This window comes from Lepidochelys kempii, chromosome 1 (genome assembly GCF_965140285.1).
Source record: "Lepidochelys kempii isolate rLepKem1 chromosome 1, rLepKem1.hap1, whole genome shotgun sequence".
Classification (NCBI taxonomy): Eukaryota; Metazoa; Chordata; order Testudines; family Cheloniidae; genus Lepidochelys; species Lepidochelys kempii.
In genome coordinates this window covers 325175460-325192013 of record NC_136380.1, presented here as the reverse complement: position 1 = coordinate 325192013, position 16554 = coordinate 325175460, and the positions used below count along the sequence as shown (strand labels likewise).

The 16554-nt window shown below is 39.8% G+C and overlaps 1 protein-coding gene across 2 annotated transcripts; it reads left to right on the top strand.

Annotated features, from left to right (window-relative positions):
- The first annotated feature begins 23 nt into the window (after positions 1–23).
- DUS4L (dihydrouridine synthase 4 like) lies at positions 24–15579 on the top strand. 2 transcript variants are annotated; one of them, XM_073328450.2, is made up of 7 exons: positions 24–86; positions 861–996; positions 1290–1411; positions 4869–4986; positions 6628–6750; positions 7945–8171; positions 11568–15579. In XM_073328450.2, exons 2-7 carry the CDS (start codon positions 887–889, stop codon positions 11813–11815), a joined length of 948 nt encoding a protein of 315 aa, XP_073184551.1. In that variant the 5' UTR covers positions 24–86; positions 861–886; the 3' UTR covers positions 11816–15579. The 2 variants fall into 2 exon arrangements, with proteins under 2 accessions (XP_073184551.1, XP_073184552.1); XM_073328451.2 differs by lacking the exon at positions 24–86 and having other exon boundaries at positions 176–996.
- The last annotated feature ends 975 nt before the right edge of the window (positions 15580–16554 follow it).

Sequence of the window (16554 nt, the reverse complement as noted above, 5' to 3'; positions counted from 1 at the left end):
TTGGCAGGGGCGAGGCTGGGGAGGGTGAAGGGTCAGAGGGGAAAGGTCGTTCTGGGCTGGCCTGGTCTGCCTGCCTCCCGCCGCGGGTGAAGTAGAGATGGATGCTAGGAGGGGCGGGGGCGGGCACAAGGCGGGATGGGAGCTGGGCCGGGATGGGGGCAGGCGGGTGGGGAGAGGAGGGCTGGTATAGCTGTCTCTGCATCGTTCCCTGCGCCATGCAGCCCCGTCCTCTTATTGGTCTACCTTTTCCCTCCTCACTGTCTTCTTCCCTTTTTTTCTGTCTCTCCCCCCAGTCCCAGTCTCTTCCTTCTGTCACTGAAGATCTCTTGTATACCTCTTCTGTGGTATTCATGGCCATTGGATTTTCACAACAGCAATTAGACCTAAATTGGTAAACCCCCTGGATAATCTCTCTCGCCCTTTCTCAAACTCTGTGGCATAAACTAATTTTTTCAAGTATCTGAGCATATTCTCTATTGTGTTTCTAGGAGATTCAGTTAATTGAAAGTTAACTACCCATTTCTATTAGTCATGCGTTGCACAAATGTAAAAAAATATATTGCTTTCTGTTGCAGTATGTTAAATATAAGACACATGCTAAGGATATACTTAAAACAGACATAATGTAATCCATAAACTGCTTCCTACAAACTGAGGATAGCAGGACACTAAATTCTCACCAGAACATAGCCCCAGATCACAGCAGTGGAACCACCACCCCCATCTTCCTTGTGAAGTTAGTGTAAATTCTATTAACCTTTTTGTTAACTAACTTTGAACAGTTATCCATTGCTGTATGTTATGAGAACTGGGAATAAGTAGTAAGGTTTCTGTTTTAAAAAAGTGTTTTCTTTTTCCAGATTTTAAATAGTATTGAAACTCATAAATGATTAGTGACGCCATAGAAACCACACAATGTCAACAAAAGGATCCAGTAGATTTGTTTCATTCCCGGCACTTTGTAAAAATATGTGCCCCTATGGTCCGATATTCAAAGTAAGTAACACATCATGTTTAGCTATACACTTTCAATGGATTCTCCATGTAAATGTATGTTAAGTATAAAAATAAGTTTGGTTACTTTTTTTAACAGTTTGGAAAACACGCTTCAAAATATGCATGATTATCTGTTTATACTGTGGTAATACCTAGACACCCCACTATATTAGGTGCTGTATGGCTAAACGCACTTAAATAATTTAATTTTAAAATAGTTTATTTAGGAAAACAATGTATGTTTTGAGTTTGTTAGTTTGTTTGTTTCAATTCAAATGTCCATATGCTCACAGGTTGGCTTTCAGAACTTTGGTCAGGAAATACAACTGTGATTTGTGTTATACACCAATGATAATTGCTGCTGATTTTGTCAGATCTGTGAAAGCTAGAGACAGTGAATTCACAACAAGCAAAGGTATTTATTGTATATGTTCTTGCTTTTTCAGGGGATTTTATGCAATAATTGATCTTAGAAGGTAGATTCTCTGGTTTCAGAGTAACAGCCGTGTTAGTCTGTATTCGCAAAAAGAAAAGGAGTACTTGTGGCACCTTAGAGACTAACCAATTTATTTGAGCATAAGCTTTCGTGACCTACAGCTCACTTTATCGGATGCATACTGTGGAAAATACAGAAGATGTTTTTATACACACAGACCATGAAAAAATGGGTGTTTATCACTACAAAAGGTTTTCTCTCCCCCCATCCCACCCATTTTTTCATGGTCTGTGTGTATAAAAACATCTTTTGTATTTTCCACAGTATGCATCCGATGAAGTGAGCTGTAGCTCACGAAAGCTTATGCTCAAATAAATTGGTTAGTCTCTAAGGTAGCACAAGTACTCCTTTTCTTTTTGGTAGATTCTCTGTAACTTGAAGTCTTAACGTCATGATTTGAGCACTTTAGTACCTCAAGCAAAGGTTAGGGGTCTATTACAGAGCGGACGGGTGAGGTGCTATGACCTGCAATATGCAGGAGATCAGACTAGATGATCATGACAGTCCCTTCTGGCCTTAAATTCTATTAATCTAGTTGACCAAGCGAAGCAAGGTCTAACACTCAACTTGGTGGCATTTCTGTTTTCTGGTTGTTAACTGAAGGTTGATTATATCCCCCCAGGGTTCACCGGGCTTGTCAATACTTGAAATGCTACAGTTTCACAGCTGCAGTACTGCAATTGCACCACTGTAGCACATCAATGTAGACACTACCTACGCCGATAGGAGGGGTTCTTCCATCGGCATAGGTAATCCCCCTCCTTGAGAGGCGGTAGTTAGATAGACAGAAGAATTCTTCTGTAGACCTGGCAGTGTCTACAGTTCAAAATAGCTACATCTCTCAGATGGATGGATTTTTGACACCCCTAGAGAAGTAGCTATGCTGATGTAAGTGCCCAGTGTAGAGCAGCCTTTAGCTGCACTGCTGCTGAGGTACTAAGTCTTGCAGACATAAAGAGAATCAGACCTGAGACTATGTCTACACTACTGTGGTAAGTCGACCTATGTTACGCAACTCCAGCTACGTGAATAACGTAGCTGGAGTCGACGTACCTTAGGTTGAGTTACCGTGGGGTCAACACCACAGGGGGTCGACAGGAGAAAATCTCCCATTGACTTACCTTACTCTTCTCATCAGGGGTAGAGTATAGGGATCAACTGGAGAGCGATCTGCAGTCGATTTAGCGGGTCTTTACTAGACCCGCTAAATCGACCACCAGTGGATCAGTCTCAGAGCGTCAATCCCTGCCGTAGTGTAGACCTGTCCTTAGTATTTCTGGGCTTATAAGTACAATGGCAAAGATTTTTGTAGTTCTGGTCCTACAGAACTTAGAAGTTCCACAGGACCTTTTATTCAAGGCTTCGTTTTTTTGTGGTTTTAAAAACTCTTTGAGAGCTTCAGCACCTAGCTTTACATGACTGATTCTTCTGGTTATCTGAACCTGCCAACTTTTTTGGATGTTTCAGATGTCCTCTGATGCCTTTCTAAAATCAAGGAGCAGAACTCAGCTGGTGTAGATTATTACAGTTCCATTGAAGTCAATGACAATTTACACAAGCTGAGGATCTGCCCCAAAGATTGCTTCATCTTACTCCTGGGGAAATTGTGCACCAAAAAATTACAAATTCTGCGCACAATATTTTAAAATTCTGCATATTTTATTTGTCAGAATAACACAATATAATCACACCAGTTTCAATTATTTTTGGTCATTTATTTCAAAATACCTGTCAGCAAGTATGTCTGTAACAATGCAGACAACAAAAAAGATTCAGAAAACGTTCTTGACAAATAAATCATTTACTAAGCATATTAATACAGAACTCTGAATAATAATTCATTTAAACTACAATACAGAACCATATTTCCTGCACCCCTCAGAAGCAGTGCAAAGGCTTGGGGGAGTCAAGGATAATGGAGGAGCTGAGGGAGAAGGAAGGATTGCTGGAACGGAGCCTGGGTGTGAACTTGGAGGGTTGTTGTGTGTGGGTGGGAAACGTATGGAACATTTTTTTTAGGGGGTGGGGAGGAATTGTTAGGGAGCTTCCCCCATGCAGACCCTGGCTGTCCCCTAGCCTCTCCCATTCAGTCAGGCACATCTGCCCCATCCCCATGTGTTCCTGCACCCCCTCCCACTGTGTCTCTGTGCCCCCACCCAGCCACTCACCTCTCCCTATGTAGCTCTGCACCCCCTCCCCCATCACCATGTGGCCCTGTGCCTCCATTCCCATTCAGCCTCTGCCCCAGTCTGTCCTCCTCCACTAACCCTTATGAGCCCCTGTCTGACACCGCCCTGCAGCCCCCAGCAACCCTTTTTCTTCCCCCGCTGGCTGGGAACTGTTACTGTGGTCTATGCCCACAGCGCCATCTTGTGGGCAAAGGGCAGAACTGCAGAAGTTATTTTCTGCTGGGAGCTGCCACTATTCTTGCATCACAGTGTCCTCTGGTGGGCAAAAGGTGGAACTTCAGCAACATTTTGGCAGAAGCTCTTTTCTGTGCAAAAAATTAAAACTATGCATGGCTCATTAATTATGCACATACAGTAGTGCAGAATTTCTCCAGGAATACCCATTTGTGAGATATGGTCTGTGGCTTCTACCATGAAGGCCGTGGAGAGTTTGGTCTCCAGCCATTAATTAGAGGATTAGGTTTGCAGTTTATAATCCCATATTTAGAGTTTTCTTTGGTCTTGCAGTGCTCTGTGGAATGTGTTTAAAAAAATCAGATATGGATAAAGTTGTGTAATTAAGGTTGGTGCTAGAACTGGTGCTTTATTATTTCTAGACTTGCTGACATTTTAGGTTTTATGAACTATAACCTTCTAATTTTCTTTCTTTAAAAATATATTTAAAACTTAACCCTGAATTTCTTTACTTCTTAATTGGTTATTAATATGTCACCATTATAAGAACCATATTCTGTTCAGTTTCTAACGTTTCCTTATATTTTGTGTGTCAGAACTTCCGAATAAGGCAATATAAGAAATGAAGTCTGTGTTTTTTAGAAAAAAATACTTCTCTCTTTCTGTCATTGGAGACTATTTTTATTTTGTAAAAAGAGTGGAATTCTTTTTTAGAAATAAATGTTTCTTCTAAAAATTATTTTCTTGTGGCAACACACATTGAAACAGTACTGCTATTAGAAATAGCAGGAAAGGAAGATATACAAGAGATTGACTTTATCCAGGAATAACAAAACATTCATAAGTTTAGAATTCTTTGTTTACCATTTTTTTTAAATCTTCTGTTGTTATACTGATTACATTAAAGACCTGATTATGTTGACTTACTTAAAGAATTAGTAAGGGTGAGTTTCATATGTAGTATGCATTGTTCTTGTTATGGTATATTCTAAAAGAGCTCTCTCTTTGACTAGGTGATCGCCCACTGATTGTTCAGTTTGCTGCTAATGAAGCACAGGTTTTATCTGATGCTGCCCGTATCATCTGTCCTTTTGCAGATGGAATAGACCTAAATTGTGGCTGTCCTCAGAGGTAAAACTTTAAGAAGTTGGAAGAATGAAACAATTAGGGACAATGAAAAATCACTTCCTAGTTTTCCAAATCCAAAAGAAATAGTGATAGATTGATGGTAGTTCTTAAATGTAGAAATTCTGATTTGTCTTCCTGAGAAAGCATTCAGAAAGCAGTCTCAGGAGACCTTCTGCATTGGTGAGACAGTAGAGTCCAGGCATATTATCAAGGTGCCATTCTTTGAGTCTATGATGTTGAGTGTTGACTTAATAGGGAATTGGCAACCTTTGGTGGACAATTGTTGAAGAGGCATTAACAGTGGCATCAAAAATGCTGCACACTGACTTACCAGACAGGGAATGAAAGCTTCATTGCAAGTGACTTGGGAAGTATATTGAGGGAAACTTTGTGGCTATTCTCAAAATGTTGGTGTAAGTCCTGATGCCTGACAGACTTCTACAAGTAAAGAATATCCTTTGAAATAACTCTTCCTTCTGTATTAAGTCGTGATTGTTTAATGTTCAAGGACTACTTGCATCTTTGATTAGGTGCTAAATGTTTGTCAGTGAGATCAGTGATCTGCTCCTCACTTAAAATCTTCCAGATTTTGTTCTTGTATGTCGTGACCCAGTCAGACTGAAAATATTCATACACAATTGAAAATATTTATTAAGTGGTTCAGGTTAGACCTATTAAGTAATATTGGAGGTGTTTTTAGTCAAAACACATTTTACAAACTGAAAACGTCAACTAGAAAATGTAGGGAAGCACAACCATAGGTAACTTATAATAAGTGCAAATATTTAATTACTCAAGTGGTCTAATTAGATTCTCATGACTTGAAATAACAATTATCTCCTAATAATTTTACACATAGAAATGTATTAGTTTCTCTCTATCTTTTAACCCAGCTGCTTTGAAATATCAAATTGAGAGTTTTTGTGTGATCAGAGCTGTATGGTTATATTTACTTTGCACAGTCCACCCAAGAGACCAAGCTTCCAATTTCAAAACCATAGGAAAATCTGTGTTTTTGGCTTAGGGTTTTGGGGTTTTTTAATTTGAAAATCTGCTTATAAAGACAAATTATTTAAATACTAATAAATAGCTGCAATTAGGTTAGAGAAAACGGTACATCCTGCCATTCTCACGGGTACAGTTTTCACAGTTAGATTAAGAGGGCCATACAAATAAGGGCCTTTTTCCAACAGTCCTCATAAAAGTAATTTCTCTTTGAAAACATCCCATGACTCTATATAGAAGATGAAATCTAGCTGTTTATTGGCCCACATCACATTGTATCTGAGTGCCTCAAAAATGTTAATTTATTTTTCCTTATGATGCCCTTTTGGGGGCAAGGGGATGGGTAAATATGTTATAATTTAGCTGATTAGAAACTGGATTGGAGAGAGACTAAGTAACTTGTCCAAAGTCACATAGGAAATCTGTGATAGAACCAGGAATTGAAGCTACATCTCCCAAGACGTGAGCCTTAACCATAAGAACATCTTTCACCCATAGCCAGTGCTATCTCTGCCTTCTTCCCTGTTGACAAAATAATTCACCAAATGTGTCAAAAAGGAAACTGAAATAGTGCATTAGGTTGAAACTGACCTTTTATTGCAAATATACAGTGCAAACGTTGTTCTCTTTAACTTAAAGATGGGCAATGGCGGAAGGTTATGGTGCTTGTTTAATAAATAAACCAGAGCTGGTTCAAGATATGGTGAGACATGTACGAAATCAAGTCGAGAACCCCAGATTTTCAGTATCTATTAAGATAAGGTAAGTTTAGACCACTACTATGCCTCAAGACAATAAAGCATGTTTATTATTTAATCAGACAAAACAGGCAATGTTTTGGGTTAATATTACCTTTACAGAAAAAGTGCCATAAGCATGGTCTGTGGAGATTTGCACTCAGCTTTTTGGTAGGTCAACCCTGAGGTCTTTAACAACCCCAGCTGGTCAGAATCTGTTTTCTTTCTCATCCAAAATACATTTGGAGACATGTAATCCTACAAAATTGCAATCAGTGTTTCTCTGGTGCTACATGTCCTCAAGTGTGCTTTGGTTTGCAAGAACACACTGATATCCAAAGCAACATAAAAGTCATACATTTTTTAAAAACTCAGAATTCATGAAAGGTAAAATGATCACAGCCTAGTTGAATAGTTTTCTATTGTTTATGCAACCATATCACCTAGTGCTCTGAACCAAGCTAAGCAAGCTTGGGTCAAGTTACCACTTGGATGGGAGTTCTCAAAGGAACATAGGGGGAACAGGAAATGATGCTGGTAAGTTAGTGATATTTTTTCCTTCTACCAGTTTAGAACTAGATCTAGTATGGTATTAATGGCATAGTCCAGGTGGAGAAGCTGTCTTTTAGATGAGGCATTAAAAATAGATCCTGACAAATCGTGATTGCTTAAAGATTTGATTACATTCCTTATCAAATTTCAATTTGTGTCACTCTGCCTACCTAAATTCCCACTCCAGTTTCAGTTGGAAAAAGATATCCTTCACTTCACTGACTTCTAAAATATTGTGATGTGTCGCCATGTTGCATTTCAGTGTGGAGGAAGTCATCCAAAACCTACACAGGAATATCAGCAGTTTCTGTTAATAAAGATCTAAAGTTGATTGAGATTTTTCAGAAAAAAAGGTGCTATATAAATGTGAGTTATTTCATTTTTGGTACAAAATTACGCAAAATTATATATTTTTAAGAGCCTCATGGGTTTCTGGCAATTATTATAAAGTTTGGACACCCTTTCAATTTGAGTGACATGATTGACGTCAGTACTAAATCAAGGGATATTAATTTATTAAAATAATGTGTTATATGATAAAAGATCTGTTCATCTTCCAACAATAACGTTCTTTCTTCAATTCTTGTTTACTTTGCTTTATGATGGGATTTCATGCAGTTGAGATAACTGATGGTGAGGATAATTATTACATTCCTTGGAATTTTAGAATCCATGATGATCTAAAGAGAACTGTAGATCTCTGTCGAAAAGCTGAAGCAGCTGGAGTTTCCTGGATTACAGTTCATGGTAGAAATATAGAAGAACGACATCAGCCAGTACATTATGATGCAATTAAAATAATTAAACAAAATACGTCTATACCTATTGTAGCTAATGGAGACGTTAAAACTTTAAAAGATGCAGAGAATATTCATCATATGACGGGGACAGATGGTAAGAACTCAGCATACTTTGGGTATTATTTCAGTAAACTTGGGAAACATACTTTTTAAAATACACAATTTGTCTGTAAGTTGAATTTATATTTGAGCGTTTTGCACTCTTCAAGGAATGAACTGAGATATGAAGTTCATTGGTTCCAACATCTTAAGGATTCATGAGCAGACACACTTAAAAGCTGTTACCCACACAAAATTCTCTGTTACGCACTCTAGGGGCACCCACCTTTACCCTTCCATGGTCTCAAGGTGTAACCTTCTTAATTTAGGCACCCACCCTTACCCCATTCCTAGGGCTCAGGCGTAACCTTACACTCTAGGGCACACACCCTTATCCTGTTCCTAAGACTCAGGCGTAACCCAGTTAATTTAGGCACCCCCACCCTTTCCCAGTTCCTAGGGCTCTAGGCAAAAGGCACCTAACTTTACCCCTCTGTGGGCTCTGGGCTCTACTTCTCCGGGCTCAACATAAACACCCATTCCCTGTGGACTCAGGGCTTAATCGTTCGAGGGTTTACAGGGTCTTTTACCAGTGAAAGAGCCTTACACAGTAATATCCTGCTTAACCTCTATTTATTAACAATCACCAAAACAGAATGCACATGCGACACATACAGTGCTCACCACTCCCAATAAGAGAGATGAACTTTTCTTGATGGCCAGTCAGGATCAGGTCATCTGGGGGACTCCAGTTTCTGCTCAGTGTCATTGGCAGAGTGTTGAGGTCTGTCAGTTCTGATCTTGGGCCTGTGTCCTGGAGTTGGTTCCCAAAGAAATTCCTTTTGGACCACAGTTTATATAGTAAAACTTGAGTCCTGCTAAAATGTACCTTAACCAATCATTTTACTAAAATATTACTAACTAATCCTACCATATAGTAAAACAATTATTTAACCAATCATACTCCATCACCTTAATTAATTTACACATAGCAAAATTAATTATGCAACAGACAGAAACAGTCAAAGAACCAGACAGATCATACAGATAAACAATAGAGAAGTGGGGACCATAAAGACAAAACAATAAAGAAATGAGGATTTCACAACCACAACTCTTGATAAGCAGTTTCTTGCCAGACAGAATGCTATCAAACTGAGTTTTCTTTAACCATCTTAAGTTCTGTTTCTTTATCTGGTGATAGTGGGTGCTATTAGGACAGGATCTCCTTAATAGCCCAATATTACATTGTTTTAATGTAATTTAGATGGAATATGAGGATGTGACTTCCTGCTTCTTAGCTCATGGCTGCTGCTCTCCTAATATGGCTGCAGACAAAGGCTTTACAACATCCCTACAGGAAAAGGCCTTATCCTTACAAAGCATTAGAGTACTACTATGAATAAGGACCTCCAAGGCAAACTGCAAAAGCCCTTTATTTAAATACTGTATCCCACCCCTACACACAGAAAAGCCTCAGACACTCATCAACCTAATATGAATGATTAATGACATTATTGGAGAATTCTTTTAGACAGATAACGGTTCATTCTGTTCCTACAAGGCAGTGGTGGGCCACCTGCGGCCCGTCAGGGTAATCCGCTGGTGGACCACAAGACAGTTTATTTACACTGGTTTCAGAGTAGCAGCCATGTTAGTCTGTATTCGCAAAAAGAAAAGGAGTACTTGTGGCACCTTAGAGACTAACCAATTTATTTGAGCATAAGTTTTTGTGAGCTACAGCTCACTTCATCGGATGCATTCAGTGGAAAATACAGTGAGGAGATTTATATACACACACAGAACATGAAAAAATGGGTGTTATCATACACACTGTAAGGAGAGTGATCACTTAAGATGATCCCACCTTGATTATCACTACAAAAGGTTTTCTTTCCCCGGCGCCCCCCGCTCTCCTGCTGGTAATAGCTCATCTTAAGTGATCACTCTCCTTACAGTGTGAATGATAACATCCATTTTTTCATGTTGTGTGTGTATATAAATCTCCTCACTGTATTTTCCACTGAATGCATCCGATGAAGTGAGCTGTAGCTCACGAAAGCTTATGCTCAAATAAATTGATTAGTCTCTAAGGTGCCACAAGTACTCCTTTTCTTTTTATTTACACTGACTGTCCGCAGGCACGGCTGCCCGCAGCTCCCAGTGGCCACGGTTCGCCATTCCAGCCCATGCTGCTTCCTGCAGCTCCCATTGGCTGGGAACGGTGAACCGCGGCCGCTGAGAGCTGCAGGTGGACAGTCAATGTAAACAAACTGTCTCACGGCCCACCGCAGGGTGCCCACCACTGGTACAAGGGGTGCCTCAGTGGCAGCCATTTTGGCCCTTGCAGGTGGGAGATGGATCTGTTACTGTGGCAAATAAAGGGAAGAAGGAGGAGTACTTTCTGTCCTGGATTTTGTCAAGTATCTGGCTAGTCAGTTTCAGCATTATTGTTTCCTTGTACTCCCCAGTCAGTCTGTCTGTGTCACAGAAATGTAGGGCTAGAAGGGACCTCAAGAAGTCATCAAGTCCAGCCGCTAGCCCTGAGGCAGGACCAAGTAAACATAGACCATCTGTTCTTATAAACCTCCAATGATGGGGATTCTACAACCTCCTTTGAAGCTTATTCCTGTGCTTAATTGCTCTTATAGTTAGAAAGTTTCACCTAAATCTCCCTTACTGTGGATTAAGCCCATTACTACTACTTCTTTGGATACAGAAAACAATTGATCCCTGTCCTCTTTATAACTGGCCCTTAACAAATTTGCAGTCTTATCATCAGGTTCCCCTCTCAGTCCACTTTTCTCAAGACTAAACATGCCCAGTTTTTTTCTCCTTTCCTCATAGGCCAGGTTTCCTAAATCTTATATCATTTTTGTTATTCTCTGGACTCTTCAGTTTGTCCACAGCTTTCCTACAGCGTGGGATGCCCTATTCCCACAATACAACTGGATGCCCTATTCCAGCTGAGGCCTCACCAGCTAGTGCAAGTGTTCTTTAAGTCATTTGAGTTACACAAGAGATGAATTTGTTTCCTCACTGTGTGTCAATCAGTAATAAATTTTGCTCAAAAAAACAGGATCATTCTATGTTTTAACTAATAAAAAGAAAATATTACTGGAGGACTGGTTGTGGTTGTTCAAAGAACTGGGAAAGAAAAGTTCCCATTCTGTATATGCTGTGTTTTCTTTCAAATTCTCTATCATGAAGTGCTATTAAGCTGGGTAGACTGGACCTTTAAATATCACAGGTAATCTTGGATTTGGACTGTTAAACAGAGTTTCCCAGGGTGCAACTGTCATATTGGCTTTTCAGCTTCTACTGATCTGTAGTTAGCTATTCACAAGTATTAGATACTGTGGTGATGGGTGCTATACAAAACCCTCAGGTAAACATAAAAAAGTTAAAAGTTAAATTGTATATTAACACTTCTCAAATTTTCCATTTGAAGGTGTAATGGTTGCTAGGGGACTCTTAGCCAATCCAGCCATGTTTGCAGGATATGAAGAGACACCTTTGAAGTGCATCCAGGACTGGGTTGACATTGCTCTTGAACATGGGACTCCTTTTACGTGCTTTCATCATCATTTAATGTACATGATGGAACGGATAACTTCAAAACAGGAAAAAAAGGTTTTTAATGTTTTATCAAGCACCTCAGCGGTTCTGGACTACCTTAATGACCACTATGGGGTGTAACAGCTTTTAAAGTATTTTAATCATGTGAATATTGCATTTTATATTTTAGAGCTGCGGGTACATTGTTATAGTGATAGGTTTCCCCATGCTTATATTTATTATTCAAAATCACAGTGCATGAAAGATCTCATGCAGTGTAACATTACTGGACATTTCTGAAGTGATCATTTTATATTAACATTATTTTCCACTCAGGAAATATTCATGACTTGAAAATAGCTTTTTTATATATGGCAATGCATTACCATACATAAGATTGTGATGCTGTAAGCAAAGTGTCTTATTAGAAAATAAATTACATATGCAGTACCAAAGTGCTTTCAAAGATCATCCCCAATGCTGCTACCCTTACTCACGTGACTAGAAGAGCCACAGGAACAGGCTCAAAGTGTATTAAACAGAATTACATAGAATTGTTCACTTAATTGAGAAAAGCTCAATTGAGACGCCCAGCAAGTATTTATCTAAAGTGAAAATTCAGTATTTATATTTGGTTTTAATTATATGGGCCCCTAAATCACAGAAGAGAAAGGCTTCACACAGCTGCCCCTCTTTAGGTTTCCCATTTGCTGCTCTGAAGGCCTGAAATCCCTTAAACTGGCATTGAACTCAGTAGAGTTCCAGATTTTCTTAGCCAAGTGGAAGAAAATTAAGAAATTTTAGTTTCCACTCCTTAATTGATTTTCAAATGGAAGATGTGTCTCTTTAATGTTAAGGAATACTATAAATCCAGAATGAAATTGTTTTGGTAACTCAGCTCTCGCGTCAGACCTTGAATCAGTACTTGAAATTAAGCATGTGCTTGTACTGTCCCCTTCACTTCAAAATAGGGCTATGTCTATGCTTCAGGTTAAACACATGTTTAAGTAACTTGCAGACTTAGGGCACAGATCTTAAAAAGATTTGTTCAGCATGCACTATGTACAGTATATGTTCCTAAAATCAAGTGGGTGAGGTGATATCTTTTATTGGACCAACTTCTGTTAGTGAGAGGTAAGAGTTTGAGCTTACACAGAGCTCTTCTTCAAGACTGGGAAAGGTACTCAGGCCACTTCAGACCTATCTCAATACAACTACGTTGCTCAGGTGTGAAAAATCCAATTCCCTAACCCACTGTGTAGACTACGCTATGTCAATGGGAGAGCTTCTCCCATTGATATAATCCACCTTCCTAAGAGGTGGTAACTAACTACAGAGCTCTCCCATTGGCTTAGGAGTGTCTTCACCAAGACCAACTCCTCAGAGTGTTACAGCTAACTAGAAGGTGGAAGAGGTAAGGGCTTAACATCTTTCAAGAGACCATTCACGGTGAAGTGGGTAGTATCACCTCTACAGTCATAGAATAAAGGAGGCATTAGTAGGTTGCAGATTTTTATAATGAGCCATAGATCCAGTGTCTTTAAGTCCATGATTTTTGGTGTCTAGCAGTTATGAATTTGAGTTCCCAAGCTTGTCTTTTGAAAGTGTTGTGCAGGTTTCCTTTGAGGATGAGGATAGAGAGGTCAGTTATGAAGTGATTATTTTGTGGAAAGCGTTCACCCACCCCAGACATCACCAAACTCAACCATTTAATCCTCACCCATAACAATCTTACATTTACCAACAAATAATTTATCCAAATCAGGGGGAACAGCCATGAGTACTGGGATGGCTCTCCAGTACATCAGTCTTTTCATTCTTCTTAAGGAAGAATTTCTGGACAAATGCACCACAAAACCAAGGATACTGATATTTTCATTTGCTGGACAGATGACCTGAAGAACTCTGTGTAAGTTCAAAAGCTTGTCTCTCTCACCAACAGAAGTTGGTCCAATATATTATTTCATCCACCTCATTTCTCTAAGATCATGGGACCAACAAGGCTACAACACTGCTAACAGTAGATGTTCCTGTACAGCAGGGGTGGCTAACCTGTGGCTCCAGAGTCTCATGCGGCTCTTCAGAGGTTAATCTGCGGCTCCTTGCATAGACACCGACTCCAGGGCTGGAGCTACAGGTGCCAACTTTCCAATGCTCACTGTTCAACCCCTGCCTCTGGCACAGGCCCTGCCCCCACTTCACCCCTTCCCCCAAGGCCCTGTCCCTTCCCCAAGCTCTTGCTCTTCTCCTCACCCCCCAGAGCCTCCTGCATCAGGCACAGGGAAGGAGGAGAGATGCTGATCGGCAGGGCGGCTGGCAGGCAGGGCACTGGAGCCAATAGGGGCTCCTGACATAATACTATGGCTCTTTTGCAATGTACATTGGCAAAATCTGGCTCCGTCTCAGGTACAGGTTGGCCACCCCTCCTGTACAGTGTATAATAATGACATGACAGTATGTAACAGAGCATAGCAGGGCCCCCTTTGCTCCTGCCTCACGCCAAAAAAAACCCTCAGAGACTTTGTGGTTTAGCAATCACTGGTGCAGTTTATTTACAGCATGTAATCCCACCACCTTCTCACCATACACAGCTTGGGGGTTTCAGCCTTAAGGACTTGTCAGTTTCTATAACCAAGAGAGAGGCACTCCTACTCTTCTTCCACTCTCTAGCTTCCCCATTTTTCTCTGCCTCCTTGGCTTCTTTCCTCTGAGGCTTTTATGCAGCCGCAGGCTAATTAGGCTGGCAGCTGTTCCCCTTTGCCAATTAGGCACAGGTTTCTCTAACGAGCTCTAATCTACCTTGCATAATTGGAGCTGGCATGACAGAGGACAGGCTCAGCAGTTTGTGCCCAGCACCCTGTCACACAAAATTGGATAAAATGAGTGTGGGTAAGAAGCAGTCTTTCTTCTGAATCACCAAAAAAAAAAAAAAAAGTTAGAAAACTTTTAAACCTGGTTCTCTCAGCCAGGTTTTCACGATCTTGTCTTTTATAAATTGTTCACGCAAAGCATGATTGTCACTATGCACTGTGTTTTCCATAAGCAAAATGTAGTGAAAATTAGAACAAGGTAGTAACATTCTACACCTGCCATTTGAGTCCAGTATAATAAAGATTTTGAACAAAAATCATGTTTCATATGGGGTATGTTTATAAAGTAATTCATGCCAATAAGTGATAAATTATAAGGAATTAGGAGTTTGTTGACTCTCATACCTCTGGAAGTATCAGTATAGTTAAATATAAAAATATTTTCTAATTGTCTGAATCATATATGTAATCATTTTGTAAGTGATTAGACCTGATTAACTTTTGTATTAAATCCTTCATAAACTGTTCTGGGGTGGTGTTCTGATTCCCCCAACCCTGCGTTTTATTTTGGAACAAATGTTTTTTACATGAGAATTTTTAAATATGACAGCAGAAAAGATGAGAGTCATTGTTTAGTTTTAATGAAGTATGTGCCACAGTTGAGACATTGCAACAGCATTATCTAGGTTTATTTATTGAAATAAAGACCGTTTACAATTTTGAGTTTTTCTGTCCATAGCATTCAGGATCCTGTACTATCCTGCTCTGGTCAAAAACCTGACCAGTATGAATTTATTACTCAGTTCGCCGCTCCCTCGATGTGGGGAGGAATATACACACCAGCCCTTCTTAACTGAGATGAGATTTTCCCAAATACTTCACTTAAAAACACACTGATTAAGATAAAACAAAACAAATGTATTAACTACAGAAAGATAGATTTTAAGTGATAGCAAACAGATCAAAGCAGATTACTTAGCAAATAAACAAAACGCAACTTAAACCTGATATGCTAAATAGATAGGATTTGGATTAGCAATTTCTCACCCTTACTGATGATACAAGCAGTTCACCAAGCTTCCATACACAAGCTAGAAATCTCTTTAGCTTGGGACCAGCATTTCTCCCAGTTCAGTCTTTGTTCCTCAGGGTTTCCAGGTGTTCTCATGTGTGGGGAGTGAGGCCAAATCATTATGTCATTCCCCACCTTATACAGTTTTTCCATACGGCGGAAACCCTTTATTCTAAGCTAAATTTCCAGCCCAGTTTATGGAAAAATACAGGTACCAAAATGGAGTTCAGTGTCATGTGGTCTGGTCACATGCCCTTGCATGCCTTGCTGAGTCATAGCAGCCATTACTCATAGGTTAGCTGAAACATTCCTGGGTGAGGACAGCCTTTTCCATGGTTCATTGCCTTTGCTGATAGGCCATTAGCACTGTCTAACTTCTTCATTGTTGTACCTGAAAGGCTCGTTGTAGGTGTTTCCAACTTCACAACATATTGCGTTAACACATACATAGCAAAACTTCATAACACCAAATACAATGATAGCAGGTACAATCCAGTGAGATATTAATGTTTAGCAGATCAAGACATTTAGAATGATACCTCACAAGGCATACTTTGTACAAAATATAATTATATGACAGTGGTGAATATGGGGTACTAGGGTGTCACAGATGGATCTTGTTTTCCATTGAAATAAATGGTAAAACGATTCAGTTCAGTAGGATCAGGATTCTTTATAGTGTTACTGTATATACCCTTGGAAGTTTCATTAATCAAATTTTGTACTCAACCACCCACTACTTATCTCTAATTGCTGAGTTCTTTAACTCTTTGTTTTATGTACTCATCATGAGCAGGCCTGCTGAGTTCAGAGAGTCAAGAAGGGAGGATTATTAGCTGTGATTTCTTAACATAATTAATTTGGCTTCTTTTAACATTTGGAGATTGTTTATTTAATCCATGGTAGACCATAGGTCAGGGATGGGCAAACTACGGCCTGCAGGCCACGTCTGGACCATGAGACCTTTTAATTTGGCCTCAAGCTCCCACTGGGGAGCA

What these genes read in the sequence shown, in the direction of transcription:
- DUS4L (XM_073328450.2), top strand. Translation starts at nt 887, where the DNA reads ATGATTAGTGACGCCATAGAAACCACACAATGTCAACAAAAGGATCCA. An exon ending in TGAATTCACAACAAGCAAAG is followed by an intron (nt 1,412 to 4,868) that starts GTATTTATTGTA and finishes CTCTTTGACTAG; the next exon opens with GTGATCGCCCACTGATTGTT. An exon ending in AATTGTGGCTGTCCTCAGAG is followed by an intron (nt 4,987 to 6,627) that starts GTAAAACTTTAA and finishes TTTAACTTAAAG; the next exon opens with ATGGGCAATGGCGGAAGGTT.